The following is a 16,699-nucleotide window of genomic DNA, read 5'->3' as shown; positions in this document are numbered from 1 at the left end:
AATATCCACTGGATTAGGTGCCACTTGAACTCAGCAGCACTGTACCTGAAACCTAGGCTAAAATACTCCCCTTTCACCTGCTGGCATTGCTAAAAGACTAGCCGCTAGTCAGGACACCCGTTGCCAAAAAACACCGACTATACTAACTCTGAGCTAACTGAAATGCTTCTGTCTGGGAAACCACATATAGCAAGACAACCCACTAGTTAAAGATTTGTGGGTAGGCTTCATGCCTCAGCCCACTGTTTTAATATAATTCATGATCCAAAAATGTTTGGTCTCCTCATACAATATTTATATTCATATAAATAGAAAAGCAAGGACATTTGTGCTCTTATCTATTTTTATTCTTGTAACTGACAAGACTCTAACCAGGCTATTAAAAATAGGTCTTGAAAATCATTTTCAGCAGGAAGTTCCAATTATTTTAAAACGGGAGTAATTACATATGGCCACAATAACTTACTTTATTGATGATTTGCCAGAAATTGCTTTCCTCTCCTCCTTTGGAAAAGTGACAAGTACTGATGGCTGTTTCTTGTTGCTCAGAGTGGTCATGGCTGCTGTGGAAGAATGACTGTCACTTTTGTGGCTGCTGTTGCTATTGCTGCTTTCGTCACTACAGCTGGAAATCCTCATGTTGTCACTGTCGCCACTTTCACTGGTACTGCTACTCTTCGACTCGCCATTGGCTTTTTCTGGTTGACCATAGGCGATTGGGAGTTGATCATCAAATAGAATCTGAACATTATCGGGGTTAATTTTGTTTTTCCTGCTTTTCCTCTTGGAGCTGGTTGTGGTGATGGTATTGTTCCTCTTCCCATGGGAACCTGCTAAAGTGGTCCAAGTTGCAGATATACCTATGGTGGTTGTAGTGGTGGCACTAGGAGGCTCCATTAGGACCTCAGGCTCATCTGATTAAAAATCAAAAAAATTACTACAGCATGAGGAAATTTGCAATTCCGGGATATTTTTGTTTTTCAAGTCACACCTAGCAAATCAGGCAATTTACTACTAAAGTTTAGTAACAATCTTGAATGACTCCATGGGATAATCATAAGCCAATCACTGCTAAGACAGTTACGTAAAAATAATGCAGAAATTGTTATAGTGCCATTATATAAACTAATGGGACGCCTTCATATTGCATTCAGTTCTGGTAACTGCATCTCCTAAAGGATACAGGGAGTTCCAAGAGTGCCAACAAAAATGATTAAGGGTATGGAAAAACTCTCACATAAAGAGAAACTGAAAAGACTGGGTTTATTGTTTGCCTTTGAGAAGAGACTAATAGCAGGGGACATAATACAAGCATACAAAATAATGGACGGTGTAGAGAAGTTAGATTGGTAACTTCTATTTACCATTTTTCAAGATACCAGAACAAAGGGACATTCAATGAAATCAAAAAGTGGCAAATTCAAAACTGATAAAAGGAAATACCTTCCCATACAAAACTCAATTATCCTTTGGAACGCATTGCTACAAGGTATCAGAGCCCAAAGGATTCAAAAGGATTTGACATTATTCAGATAACAAGAATAGTGGGAGAGTTATAGTAAATATTAAAAACCACAAGAGCTCTGGAAAGGATATAAACTCTAGCTTCTCGACAAAGCCAACCACTATGTACCGGGGGCTAGGAGGAAAGTTTCACTGTGGACAGGTTATCCCATAGTTGCTTCTGAAGCAGTTGGTTATGGCCACTGTCAGAGACTGCGTACTGCCTAAATAGACCACTGGTCTGATCCAGTATAGCAATTCCTATATTTAGTAAAATTTAAAAGTCATGTTAGATATAGCAAATATGGATGGACTACATGAAACCTTATATCAAAGTACTGATAAAAAAAGCTGTAATCATACTGGGAGTAAAAAATTATGGGAAAAGATTAAATCTATGGGAAACAGCAATAAGATTACCTTCAGCTTTCAGCTTTTCCTTCTCTTGAGCAGCTTGTAGTTCAAAATTCTCTTTATTTTTAGCTTCTATTTCTTCTAGTTTTCTTCTTTGTTCTTCCTTTTTCTTTCTCCGTTTCTCTTTTCTTTTCTCTCTTTTGGCAGCCAAAGCCAGCCTCCTGCTTTCTTCCCTCAGCTGTAAGTCAAGAACATTTTAGCAGTATGAGAGTATTGCAAGTTGATAAAGAGGAACCATACACCATGTTCGGGAGCATGGTGAATGCTTCAAGATTACTTCTTTTTTACATTACAATTTGCAACTGTGAAAATCAGACATCTAATTTAATTAGTTAAATTATGTTTAGACATCAAAAGGTCAATATTTTCCACTCTGACCTGCACTATGGATCTCGATTGTACATTTAACTCTGCAAATATAAACAATACATATTGCAGCAGAGAGGAGAATTTTGCCCTATATTTTAATCTTCAAGCGTACCTATAGAGCATGTGCATATGAAAGCACAAGCCAAATCAAGAATGCATGAAACTTACCAAAAAGAATGAAGATAAACCATTTTCTATTAGAGTGAGATGGTAAAATATATGCTTATTAAAAATGCTGCAACTAATGTGACACTAGAAGCTCAAATTAATACAAATTTTAGATCAAATATATTTGTGCTAATGTCACCAGGTACAGACTCTTCATTAAGCTCAGTTTGTACAAAATAACTTTCTGCTTTATATTAATCTTTTTGGGAAATGCTTATACCAAGAAACAGCGTCCGTACATAAACATTTATTTAATGATATTCCTTTTAAACTCGATATGCAGAAGGTAAAGCATACTCTGAGACAATAAATACTGTGTAACAGGCTGTTACTGTTTGCCATCTACAAACTATAATTACCTTAAAATCATATTTTATATCTATCTAGATATATCTATATCTCTATGAATGATTTAAGGTAATTATAGTTTATATATTATATAAATAAAATAAAAATAAAATAATCATAATCATATATAATTATCTTTTCTTATATTTGCATAGATTATTTTGGAGTTCTAACAGAAAAAATAATCTATCCAGAATAGCTGTCTGAAGCACTTTCACTGTCAAAGAAACAGCAGTGAAGTTTTGGCCTCCTAAAAGGTGGATTTTATGGTGGATAAACATTCACTGGGTCCCTCTTTGTGGTAAATATTTCACACACCTCTAGCCCAAGAGAGAGAGAGAGCGCGTGTGTTTGTTTTTAATTCAGGCCCAGATCTTGTATAGTTTCTTCTGATGGTGGAGACATTTTGGTCACAGAAATGAAACTTGAAATGAAAGGGGACTCCTTACCTTCTCTAAATCCAGCTCTTCTAAAAGAATGCTTGCGTTTTTGTTTGCTTCAGCAGCCTGTCTATCTTTGGCTTGTACTATTGATTCCATACAAAGGTGGCATTTCTTTAACATCTCCTAAAATGACAAAGTAAATCAATCTTCTGTCTGAAAACATAATTCTGTAATATGTATTGTATTTGTTGACAAACTTATATTTTCCAAATGATACGAGATTTACAGATTTGCTCAATTAGTTGTATAAATTAATCATTTTTAAAAGGTTTTAAAAAGAAAAAATGTGAAGAATATTGGTATTTTGTATTGGAGGCATATTGGTACAAAGCATTTTTAAAATATTTAAATATTTTATTATTTTAATTACTGGTCTTTTAACTGCTAACATGCTGTGGAAACTACAGAATGTTTTATTAGGAAAGAAGCAGTCTGACACACACAGAACCGCAGCTACTCAACTGTCAACAAAGGGGAGTTTTGTGGTGATATTTAGAGTACCATCAGAAAAAGAAATAGTGTTTTCTTCTCTTGTTTTTTAATTTAATGCTTACAAAAGATTTCTTAAAGCTCTGGAGACTGAAACTCTCTATTTATCCACAGAATAGGTGGAACAAGGCCAGCAAGCTTTTCCACAATACTCCCACTTATGTGCCTCAATTTTGGCTTGGACGGACAGCCACATGCTTGAAAGAGTAGTTCAGTTTCTACATCTGCTCAATTACTGGCTTCCTTGCTGAGTCTATCAGGAATTTGGTTAGTAAAAATGATAAATGTGGACACGTGCCCTCACTTGTAGGACTGTCACAGAAGCTGAACCAAGGCTCTGGAACTATTTGACTCAAGGGATAAGTACTAAGTTCATAATGTTCAGGACTAAATGCAGTACCCAACTCCAGCTTAACTTTCCTTCAGCAAGTTCCTCCATTCCCCCTTTCTTATACATACTGTATTACAGTAAAGCCTACTATCCCTAATTGGGTGCCAACTGCGCTGGGCACGGTATTGTCCAACAGAGGAGACAGTCCTTGCCCCGGAGAGTTTAAAACCGAAGGCTGCTGAACAGGATAAAACAGGCTGATGAAACAGAAAGGGGGAAAAGGGATTGGGAAGCTGAAGTAACAATAAAATGATAAAAGAAAGTTGGGAAGGAAAGTAGATGTCACAGCTCTAACCAAATAACCCAGCAACATTCTCTCTCTCTCTCTCTCTCCAAGCTAAGAAGGAAGTCCTTGGGAAGTTCTCAGATACATTGTGATGTGGGCCATATCAATATTTGGATGAATGGCATTAAATTCTTGCAAACTCACAGAACTTTGCCGGTGAGGTGAGGGGATGGGGGGGAAGAAGTGCCATGGAGAGTGCTGTCTCCTCACTCATGTCATCCTCTAACACTGCACAGCCTGAACTTCAGGGAGGAGATTTTGCAGGGAGTGTGATGATGGTGCAGGGAATCAGGGATACAGTGGAAACACTCTGTACTACCACCGCTCTACTTTTCTCATGATCTACTTCCTGCTGATGCCTTATTCCTTTTGATACCTGATGCCATTTGCCCATACCAACCTGGACCAGAGATGAACAATGCAAGAGATAGAACTTTCACAGCAGGTGAGAGGCTCAAAAGATATTACCAATCCCCTGAGAAGCAATTACTTAATATTATGGAAACTGGGAGGCCATTTATACAAGATAAATGGATAGCAATTCAATCCAACAGCAATTCACTTACTCAACAGCAAGTGTCAACTTCAGATATTTAGTTCAAGCTCAGAACAGCATTGGATCCCAAAAATACCGAACAGCATAAAAGGAATGCTTGCTTATAAAGCAGCAATGGATAATATATTACTGTTTGTTTACAGTTCTTGTTTACTGCATTTAATCAACATCAGGAGAACAATCTTTCAACTATGTTTAAGAATGGAAGACTTTATATTCATATAACTCCAGTGAAGCTCCTAATCAAATGTCACATTGGAAATGTTAGAATGTTATATTTATTTTTATGGAAAAGACAAACAAAGTTGCCTTCTGTAATAATATTTAAAAATGCAGTAGAACTTCACTGATCTGAGGAAGTGTCTGGGAAACTCACTGAAAACTAGCAAGTAATTATTAGCAAGTTTCATCTACTGCCATTTTCACAACCATTTACTGTAATTTGTACTACTGTTACAGTATTTGGATTTTCAATTTTTACCAAAATAAAACACATTTATTTTGAAAATCATGGTAGACTTGCTTTGCCAGTCAAGCAGATGTTCACGGTAAATTCTACTCCAACCTTGATTATTCACACTTAGAACTATTCTTTTAGCAATACTTTTCAGTCTTACCAAAGTCTTGCTAAGAGTAGCCACACTACAACAATGCCCTTACCTTGTCAGTAATCGTTGCTATGTATCGCATACATTCTGAATCGGATGGAAACTGGTTTACTTCTTTCACTAGATAGCGTACCACCTTTACATGACCCTGAAAATTTCATTTCAAACATCAGGTTATTTCATAGCAAATTAATCGCTCTTTTAAAGCACTATACATTTGTCAAACATGGCTGTCTCTGGAATATCTTGTATTAATCAATAGCTCTGTTACTGAGGCATCAGGCATCTACCCTTCCGAACTCTTTCAAATATTAATTAATACCCAATTTCTCAAGTCTGGAGATGCTCCACTCCTTTCCTCTCCTTCACACATCTTTTTAGTTTAAAAGTTACCTAAATTATTCAAGTATTTTTGGTTTTGGAATGTCAAATTCAACATTTTTTTTCCCCCCATTTCAGACACTTCTCACTCTCTTCTCCATGATCAAGAAGAAAACCCTTGATTTTAAAATGTGTGGGTATTTACTAGTTATTGTGGAGAGGTGGTTTCTTTTGAAAAATGTATACTAGTTATTTATCTTTGAAAAATGCTATTTGCATCACATGTACAGTAGTCAAGTTTTCATAATTCTAAATCTTATCTATACAGTTCAATGTGCTATATCATCAATAGGATGGAATAGAACATCGTCAGTGGGAGAAAAACACGGAGGCAAAGTCAAGATGCTTAATTTCAAACCAAGTACAATGGTTAATTACAATATTTATCTTGTAACAAATGAACAATGCAATTTTAATCATTTTAACTTGATAGCAGCTGGTGATATAGAGTAGCTTAGAGACTGACTGGTTGCTTACTGGCTGGTTTAGGGAACAAATCCACTGGTGGTATATATGTTTCTGCAAAGAGAGCAGTCTATCCTGGGACTTTCATCACTAGATTCATTTTCTATTACATATCATCTTGGGGAGAGAGAGGTCTCCTACTATTAAGATCATATGCAAAACAGCCTCAGCAACCCTCCCTTGATTCATGCTGAAACTGAGAACCTTGCATGCAATATCTTGGCTAATGAGGTCCTGAAAAGTCATCCAAACAAGAGGCTTCATCGATAATCAAGTCATAGATGGTATTAGTCACTAAGCTTTCATTTACCAACATCAACTGAAGAGCAGGGTTCATGACACCCTTCTCTACTGAGCAATTCCAGCAAACCTATGCAATACCAATGGAACAGATATTTAATAGTTCAAACTTGGCTTATACCTCACTAATAATGTATTACTGCCAAGCCTTCTCTTGCTCATGAGAGATCCAAGGGATCAAACTTTTGCCTTCACACCTTTCCAGTTCCACAGGTGTCCATATACTCTACTTCTGGCAGTAACCAATCATTTAAAATGCAATTTTGTATATTAATATTTGCAAAGTAATAGTTTACTCATGTCACACTGGGTCCCTGTGATGGGGTGTGCTCCCCATACTGACCCTATAAAAGCTGATTTAGGCCAGGTAGGCCCAATCAGCTAATTAGGCTGAAAATGGGGGAGATTTAGGCTGGAGACAGCTAATTAGAGAGACGCTCACCTGCAAAGGACAGGTGGGGATTCTACAAAAGGGAACTGGAAGCAGAAGGGGCTGCTGGGAAAGTCTGCAGTCACTCCCTGGGCAAAGGGAGATATGTTTGGGCTGGCGAACCCAGAGAGTGGGTAGGCCAGGAAGGTAGGACAGGTCTCAGGAAAAAGCAGTACGGTCTAGACAGGAACAAACCTTGACCGCTGGTTGGAGGATCCCGGAGCTGGAACCTGGAGTAGATGGTGGGCCTGGGTTCCCTAATCAGCCACTGGGAAAGTGGCACAGGCAGTGCATAGGAAGACTGCCTGAGCATGTTTGTGGAGAAGAGATTTCCCCCCCCCAAAAAGGAAACCATAATAATGGCCTCGCCAGGGGCTGAATGATGAAAAGGCCAGAGCAGCTCTTGGAGCGAGAGAGAGCTGCAGACAAAGAGGGTGTGGAGTGACATCTTACAACCACAAGGAGAGGTGTCAACCTGGTGAGCTATTCCTCAGAACTGCCAGGAGGAGGCGCCATCCTAATGGTGACTGGAGCACACGGTCATACTCCCAAAGAACCGGACAACTAAGACTGTAACTCTTTCCCATGAATGTTTCTGCAACATGTTGGCAAAATATAACGTTGCATAGGTGATGCAAATACCTGGTTTTGTGGGTTCAAACCAGACCCTCAAAATATTTATGTAAGTTTTTCATTTACTCTTTTAAATATTGTGATAATTAAAGAAGAGATTTAGTAGATCTAATGTACCCATGTTCTGATTACCATCGCACAGTTAAATTTACAAAGAAATACCTGAATAAGGAAGGAAGGAAGAAAGAAAGAAACAAAAAGAAAGAAATCCATTCTACCTTTCGAAAGGCTGCCATAAGAGGCGTTATCTTTCTGTTATCAGCAGCATCCACATCTGCTCCAGCTTGTACCAGTAGCTGGACAACATCGAGATGCCCACCATTTGCTGCAAGCCATAGTGGAGTATTCCCCTTCTTATTCCGTACATCAATGTGAGCTCCCCTAAAAAAAGCAAATTGTTTTGATCAAAAATTGAATCATGCTTTGAGAATAAACAATACACAGGACCTGTATAATTAGGTCATTACCTATTTCAACTAACCTTTTAGCATTAAAATACTGTATTTTATATATGTTTGGCATGGAGATGCTCGAGTTTCTAAAATTGTTTTTTGACCTTCTGAATCATTATAAGGATATAAACATTTACAATACGCAAGCAGTATGGTAACCTGAGAGCATGCCAGAAATCCAGACTCGGGAGCTATGGCTGAACCTTTGTTTCTAACTGCAAGTGTATCTCAAGTCGTGGTCAGGTTTACAGGAGGGGCTTGCTGACAGCTGTTTCTATATGCCTTCTGCTGGTCTATTCATGACCTTGCATTGGTATCTACCTTGGAAATGGCTGCTAATGGGAGCATATTCACAGTAACAGTGAATATTACAAGATGGCGGGTTCAAAAGATACATCCCTCAACAATGAGGATGCAAGGAAATATTGAGATCCCTGATCTGATTCTTAGGTCTAAGCCTGGTGAGGAAGAAAATACATGTTTGGGTCGAGTACAAAGTATAAGCTAAAATTACTCAATGTTACATCTCCTGTGAAATATAGAAAAGCAAGACAAAAACAACGAGGAGTCCAGTGGCCCCTTAAAGACTAACAGATTTATTTGGGCATAAGCTTTCATGGGTAAAAAACCCACTTCTTCAGATGCATGGAGACATCTGATGAAGTGGGTTTTTTACTCACAAAAGCTTATGCCCAAATAAATCTGTTAGTCTTTAAGGGGCCACTGGACTCCTCGTTGTTTTTGTGGATACAGACTAACACGGTTACCCCTCTGATAAAAGCAAGACAATCAGCATTCAAAACCCTTTAACAGCATAGCTTCAAATATGGTACCTGCTAATGAGAAGCTCACAGAACTTGTAGTGCCCTTTGTCTGCTGCTATGGTTAAAGCTGTATCTCTCGATGAGGGTACCGGAGGAGCATTAACATCTGCACCTTTGTCCAGAAGAACTCTGCCTACCTCTGCATACCCACCCGAGGCAGCTTCCATTAATGGCGTGAGACCAGTCTAGGTTGAGTAAGGAGGGGGAATAAGAGAGTTAGTTTTTGTTTTTAATTTTTTTTTTTTTTAAATAAAAGCCAGGAATAACAACTTCCGCTTGCAGCAATAAGTTCTAAGTTCAAACATATGCATTTCCATCATTACCTTGCAAGCCACGTTTATATAAACTGTTACCAACATTTAAAAGGAAAAAATAAAATCACCTGCAGCTGGCCAAGAGTGTGGACCATGCACTGTGTTATATTTTGGAGACTAAACATGCTTTTGGAGATAAATCCTGGACCTGCGCTTTGCAGCACAAAGAGGTGGAGAAGCCCCTGGCTATCATGTTACTAGGCTTTTTACAGTAGCCCAACCAATTTTGTACAGGTTTGGGCATGAGGAGCAGGTAGCAAAGAAGGGATGTTTTGCTGTGGAGCTCATGTAAACAGGTTTCTGCACGGGGAGGGAAAACCTCAACTGCAGCAACACCTGTATGGTGTCTACTGGGTAGGGAGGGAGATAGCCAGACAAGTCTTGGAGGGGAGAAATCCTATTCTAACAGCTGGTATAGAAGCAGATCCTGTGAGTTTAACTCTTAACTTATGTTCATTTAGTGGGCAGAGGGAACGGAGGCAACCTTTGACCTGATCAGACCTATCTTCATTCCTTGGTTGACAGCTCCATTTTAACGCTGTCTGTCAGGCAGTACGTCTATACTTACTTCCTGGTCCGGATGTAAGCGATCGATCTTCTGGGATAAATCGATCCCGGAAGTGCTCGCCGTTGACGCCGATACTCCAGCTCAGCGAGAGGAGTACGCGGCATCGCCGGGGGAGCCTGCCTGCCGCGTCTGGACCCGCGGTAAGTTCGGACTAAGGTACTTCGAATTCAGCTACGTTAATAACGTAGCTGAATTTGCGTACCTTAGTCCGAAGTGGGGGGTTAGTGTGGACCAGGCCAGGGATACTATGTGGTAGGTCAACTGACGTAGCTGGCTGGAATATTGACTGTCAGCTGAAAAGCCTTTTCTTTACTGTCATCCAATGACTGTCAAATCAGGCAAGGAGAGGAAATGCTAAGTGAAGTCACAAACTCTGTCCCTGGCAGGGGAAGGGATTTGATGGCTGCAGAATTGCCGCACAGCCTCGTTTACGGGGTGCATACCTCCGGATTCCATTTCACCTCCATGGCTGTGGAAGCCAGGCAGACTGGAGAGATTCAGCCAACGAACATAGCTTGGGTTAAGATCAGCTTTTAATTTTTAAAAATATGAAGATCTCAAGAAATTTAATATAAAATGATTAAGATTTATCATCATTCTGATGCTTGTCATTATTTGAAGATTAAATAACGCTCCAGAAGCTAAAACAAATGTTTTGATGTACTGTACACACAATGGATGTATGTCTGTGTGTAAACAAACAGTGACCTTAAAACAAAGATATTTCTTTTCTTTTAAATAGCTCTATTAAAACTCAGCCTCTTCCTCGTTGGTTTCAATAGGCGTGTGCACAATCTAATCATATAGTTACTATATAGGAAATACTTACTTTCCCTCTTTAGTTAACTTCCAAGGGGGAAAAAGTCACGTGAAACATAGAACTAAGTTCTTAGTATAAATCTGCTTAGCTGAAAGACACATATCTCATCCAGTTCCTTACCTTAGCTCTATGCTCGACATTTGCTTTTCTGTCAAGCAGTAGGCTAACCACTTCAGTTCTTCCTTGGAAACAGGCCAAAGTCAAGGCAGTATTCCTATTGGTCTCTATCTGGGCATTAATATCAGAGCCCATGTCCAACAATAGCTTAACAGCAGCAGTGTGCCCATTCATAGCTGCCAACATTAAAGGAGAAATGCCCAGTTTGCTACCAGTTCTGGGGGGGAAAAAACAAACGAACAATTTTAATTTTCATTATCTTTGAAAAGAGGGATAGGAAAATTAGAATGTGAAAAAGGAAAGTTCCCAAACTGGAAGTTATTCAAGATGAAGAAGACTGATAAAAGCAAAGTCTTCTATAGTGTTTGCATTTGTAGGTATTATGTACTCTCCTTTTAGATTATTAGTTGTCTTATGAGGAAATTACTTTTTAGCAAAGCTAAGCATTTTGTTGAGTCATGCAATCTAAAGATCAGGGTCATGTACTTTTTCACCATGAAAGAAATGATAAACATTTTGAAAAGAAAGATTAGTTACCATTGGTAATTCTGAGCTTATTACTACTAGCAGAAATGCAGCTCAAAATAGAAAAAAGTGTATCCATACTAAACCTGAAAGTTTCCTTTTTCTCAGTAATGAGGTCACAAATCTGTTACAGTAGAGCTCTAATCTACCTGTAGCACTGGAAGCAGAACCAGCCCTGCTAACTCAAAATGGATATTACAGTAATGTACTGCAGAGCATAACAAACTTTGAAACATACTGACAGACCCAAAAGCCATATCACACTTCTCAGCATGTTACTGAAAACCTGCCAAAGGGAGGCCATATCTGTTGATCTTATTACTCAGAGAAAAGTAGTTTTCAGGTAAGGATGGATACATTTTCTCATTCTCTCATATGAAGGTCCACAGGTCTGTTCCACTGATTTTAATCACTGGGTACATCTAGGGAGGGAGAAAGTGATGTTACAACTCTATAAATCTATTAAGGCCATTCTCTACTACCGGAAGACTAAAATTGGGAGCACATTTTTCTCAAAGGAGCGAGTGTTCAATTTGGAAAGCTGTAAGGACATACTAAGTGATGACCATGTGGCCCCCTGGGGGATATCCTCATGAGATATAAGACCTCTACCGCTCTTTAGGAAGAGTACTCCAACATTAGTGATAAACACTTTTTGCTTTGAAGACGCCATAGAAAAAAACACCACATTAGTCACCACTGAAATATTCTGTGGTTTTCTGTCCATTTAACATAGGATGCTAACGCATGAAGAGGCAATTTGATTCGTAAGACGGTATACTGTGTTTAATGTAAGTCTGGAGCTATCTGAAGGACTATTTTAAACCATATGAAAGGTATAGTACTATGTTTCTATAGAATGCTGGAATTCTAAAACAGGATAGTGCGGCCACGTGAAGAGCCACGGTCCCTAGACCACTGCATTTGAATGTCAGTTATGTCAATTATGTTTTTGTGTCCCTCACGTGGGAAATCTCTTGAGGTTAGCAACGTGGAGTGGACCTTTCCCAAATACCTGGATGTCCTGAGGCAAACCATGTCACAGAGATTTTCTGCAGTAGGCCTGATTCCTGACTGCACAAAACACAAAAATATCTATCCAGGAAGCAGTCAGTGCAGACCGGAGTAGCTTGGTCTTTCTGAACTTAGTTGCCATGCTGTACTCCATGAAGATGAGCAGGAGTACAGGGCACCGAGTTTATATATATTTTGGCTAAGCTGATTCTGCTTGACAGCTCTAAGTACTCTGGGACTGAACTAAGCATAGACTCAAGAATATCAGGGTTGGAAGGGACCTCAGGAGATCATCTAGTCCAGCCCCCCGCTCAAAGCAGGACCAATCCCCAACTATTTTTTTGCCCCAGATCCCTAAATGGCCCCCTCAAGGATTGAACTCACAATCCTGGGTTTAGCAGGCCAATGCTCAAGCCACTGAGCTATCCCCCCCCGCCATGGTGGTCATGGTTTTAGTGTCTCCTCTGCAGCAGGAAGTCTGGAGTTGCTTGCCTGCAAGGCAGGTCAGTATCATTAACCCCATCTTAGAGGCACAAAAAGGTGAAGTGTCTTGTCAGAGGTCACCCAGCAGTGTCAGAGCCAGGATCAGAACCCGGGGCTCTGGTATCCCAGGCTAACTCATGATTCACATTGACCCCCTTGCCTGAAAGCAGAATGAAAACTGTCTGGAGTGGTCAGAGGCTGGGCCACACACCACTTCCTGCCAGGGAATGGCAGATCTTGTTCCACCCTCCAATGCTACAAGTAGGATGAAGACTCACTGGAACAGATCTGTGGGCCTCAGTATGGGAGAGAAAGTGACTTTATGACACAAAGCATGGGACCCTGATATTTGAGACTCTAACTACTATAAATCCTTGTGAAAGAAAAATGGTACTGTTTATATTTTTTTAAATTTCAATTGTGAACAATTTCCCCATCCTGCTTTAAAGCTTTGATATTTGTCTCCTTTGCTCAGTGTCCCAGACAAAGTCATGCTACAGCAATATGGCTGCAAACAGAAATAAGGTCAGACAGAGAAATGATATTTACATGCTAAAACTATTAGAAAAACTATTTACAAAGAGCCTACTGTCTTTTGAACTATCAGATTGGTGAGCAAAAGAGACAATGTTCTTCTACATACAGTAACTTCTACATATTATAAAATAGTTTTTTAAATAAAACTGTGTACACTTTTTGGTAACTGGGCTGGAGAAAAGGAAGATGGGGAGGGGGAGAGAAGAGAATAAGAGAAAGGAGATGCTATGGCTAGGTGAGTGATTGTTTCTTGTTTCAAAAGTATCTATACTCAGCTAGCAGACAGATCAAAGTCAGTAGGAGGATCTTCACCATAACCCAGAAAGGAGTGCTAAGTTTTGCTACCAAACTCATGGAGAGATGCTTGAAGGAAGGGGGAGAAAGGAACAGGAGTTAAAATGGTATGGATCTTCAAAAAGCATACTTGAACTGTTCCTGTCTAAAACTGGGCAAAAACTAAAGCAATAGTTCCTTTAAATATTGTATCAAGATTAAAAGCTTTGGGAATGAGTTTTTGTTTCATACAATCACCAAAGTGAACTTTTATTTTAGATTTAACAAGCAACTATAAAAGCAGGGGAGTAGAGATGAAAAAGAGAACTTGCCTAGAATTGATTTCTGCACCAGCATTTAGTAGGATTTTGATGATGTTCACATAGCCACCAGAAGCAGCTAGACTTAGAGGTGTGTAATCAGAAACGTTCCTGTGCTCTTTGTTTGCCCCTCGAGCTAGCAGCAGCTCCACCACCTGCAATGTTACAAAATAAGTTACTTTTGATTCTCTTCTTAAAATTGAAAACCTAACTGGAGAAAATGTTCTAAATGTCTGAATACACCAAAAAGACATGTCTAGAAAAAAACAGGTATTGAAAGCAATCCTTTTAAAAAGAAAGAACTTGAACTCTTCAACACCATGCCCCTAGCCTCAGAAAAATATATTATGGTTGTAATTACTTCTCCTAAATTTCATGGCAATAAAATTAAAAAATGTTAATAAAATACATCACTCCCCAAAGTTGACAATAAGATAGTTTCTGGCTTGGGCAATTACAAATTTGAGAAGAAAAAAACCCAGTATGTAATGACATTGTGCAAAGGAAATTTCTTTACTCTGTGGAAAAGACTACAGTGTCCATCTCCAGATATATGATAACCTCGTTAAATCACAATGATTTAAGAGTACTTCAGCTACCCATGCTATACAATTTTCTCCATCCCGACAGTGAAGCACTCTTGCTCTCTGATCATTCCACTTTTGGATTATGAATACATCTTTAGCTCAATATGCTAAACAAACATCCATCATTTTCAGTCAGGGCGCTGAGGTGGGACCTAGAAATCAGTGGTGTGCCTTCTCCCTGTTTTCCCCAGCTACTCCACTGCACAAAACTCTCAGAAGCAGTATAGAATTGTTTCTCTGCTTCTGCACTGAAGCAACCCTTATTGTAACTCTTAACAGAAGAGGTATAGTGGGGGAGGTGGGGGGCAATACAAACTACTTCTTTCTTACAGGTGTGGCTTCCTTACCCGTTCATTTGTAATCAAGTGGTCAAGTCCTGCATATTCTGTAGAAAGGTGGACTTACATTCTGCAGGAAGGTTCCTGGTTTCTGTAGCACTCTGGAGCAAGAGACTTAATTCTGGGACAGTTCCTTTTACAAAACTGATTTTAATTAGCTAAATATGGACATTAACAATACACCCAGTATTGTTGCTTCTCACAATTACAGCAACTGCTAAGACAAATGGTCTCAGACATTTTAACCAATATGTCCTGAACTATTCACTATTCAAGATAATGTTAAAAATATCTACCTGTCTACAGCGATTTAGAATTGGGGCAGCTGTACCACTCATACAATATGAGTACTAATGATTCTTCAGCAGGCATACCCAAAGAGCAGAAACATTCGGTTAAAGTGGTTATCTGTTGCTATTTGATGTAGCAGTGGAGAGCTGGGATGGGGAGAGCTGACTACTGTCTAGTGGTTTGCTGATATGGGAATCTGTTTTCAAACCCCCTCTTGCAAATGTCAAGTCACCTCAGACCAACAAGGTGAGGGTCAAGGGGAAATGCAGGCTCTTCCTGACATGAAAAGCATCAGTTATCTACTGGGTGCCAAAAATCCCAACTGTCAAAACTTCCCACGTTCTAAGACAACTTCTACAATACATTTGTGCATTGTCAACACACAACTCTAGCGCACTGAAAATTGGAGGCAACACAGACTATTTGAACACAACAAGAACATAAACAAAGGAACTGTGAATGACTGCGTTATTCACTTTCAGATTTAATTCAATACAATTTAGCTTTTTAAAATGTAAAGGTATCTCAGAATTCTAAATCAAAATGTCACAGAAACCAAGGAGCCTTGCTCCTGAATGTAGGTCTAGCTTGCTGCTAAATACTAGATTATTTCTTATATTCATATTATAATACATAACCAATCCTCAGTAAGTTTGCAGTTCATCAATATATGTAGTTTAATAGCAACAGTCCTTTAAAATTGGGGTGCTGTGGAAGCCTAGGCATATTTGTTGCCCATACTAGGGAAAATAAATTTGCTCTTAATCTAAACCATGTAATTTACAACCTGCTTCTACAGTAAGGGTGTCTTTATACATGGGTAAATTTCACTTCACCTCTTGTCTTCCCCCTGAACAAGCCAAAGACAATGGCGTGTCCTTGGTTCTCTCAGACTGGGCTTCAATATCTGCACCATTGTCCAACAAGATTTCGACAACACCAACGTGACCAGCTGTTGCAGCCAAAATAAGCGGAGTAAATCCTGAAACAGAATAAAGACTGTTTGAATATCTCTTCATCTATTTTTAAATCATTAACAACTTTAGTTATAGCAATAAAAAGAAAGTTGGGTCACCATAAATAAAGTCTAAAATAAATGTAAAACTGTACGTAATGCCAGGTTCTAAGCATGTAATTGTTTTGCTACATTGTAAGATACTGGAGTTCACTCTAAATGGAACCCACATATACCAATATACTGAGATTCGTACCTTTTTTGTCCCTATGCTCAATGTTAGCTCCTCTCTCTAGCAGCGTTTGTACTAATTCTTCGTGGCCACCAGCACATGCAAGTGTCAATGCTGTGTCATGATTACTCTCCGTCTAAAAGAAAAAAATTACACATACTTCAAAACAGCAAAATACATTTTCCTTCATTTTAAAATTCCATGGTCATTACTGCATGAAGATTTAAATGTCCCTCCTTTACAAGACAAATCTTTTAAAAGCCCA

The 16,699-nt window shown here is 39.1% G+C and overlaps 1 protein-coding gene and 1 long non-coding RNA gene across 5 annotated transcripts in view; one reads left to right on the top strand and one right to left on the bottom strand.

The window, feature by feature from the left end:
• LOC117877892 overlaps positions 1–5,632 on the top strand; it is a 28,098-nt gene extending 22,466 nt beyond the window's left edge. Inside the window, exon 3 of one of the 2 annotated variants that reach the window (XR_004645842.1) lies at positions 3,854–5,632. This is a non-coding gene — a long non-coding RNA (uncharacterized LOC117877892). Of the gene's footprint in view, positions 1–3,848 lie in introns of both variants that reach the window. The other variant, XR_004645841.1, reaches the window with a different exon arrangement.
• ANKRD17 (ankyrin repeat domain 17) overlaps positions 1–16,699 on the bottom strand; it is a 149,516-nt gene that overhangs the window by 16,796 nt on the left and 116,021 nt on the right. For all 3 annotated transcript variants that reach the window (XM_034771521.1, XM_034771522.1, XM_034771523.1), the window contains exons 17-26: positions 16,459–16,570; positions 16,084–16,229; positions 14,044–14,186; positions 10,883–11,096; positions 9,070–9,245; positions 8,003–8,165; positions 5,628–5,723; positions 3,252–3,368; positions 1,924–2,095; positions 467–914 (exon numbers count right to left, since the gene is read on the bottom strand). In XM_034771521.1, the coding sequence (XP_034627412.1) occupies positions 467–914; positions 1,924–2,095; positions 3,252–3,368; positions 5,628–5,723; positions 8,003–8,165; positions 9,070–9,245; positions 10,883–11,096; positions 14,044–14,186; positions 16,084–16,229; positions 16,459–16,570 (1,787 nt within the window). The remainder of the gene's footprint in view (positions 1–466; positions 915–1,923; positions 2,096–3,251; positions 3,369–5,627; positions 5,724–8,002; positions 8,166–9,069; positions 9,246–10,882; positions 11,097–14,043; positions 14,187–16,083; positions 16,230–16,458; positions 16,571–16,699) is intronic.

This window comes from Trachemys scripta, chromosome 5 (genome assembly GCF_013100865.1).
Source record: "Trachemys scripta elegans isolate TJP31775 chromosome 5, CAS_Tse_1.0, whole genome shotgun sequence".
Classification (NCBI taxonomy): domain Eukaryota; kingdom Metazoa; phylum Chordata; order Testudines; family Emydidae; genus Trachemys; species Trachemys scripta.
Note: the sequence above shows the minus strand (reverse complement) of the source record. Positions and strands in the feature narration are given on the sequence as shown.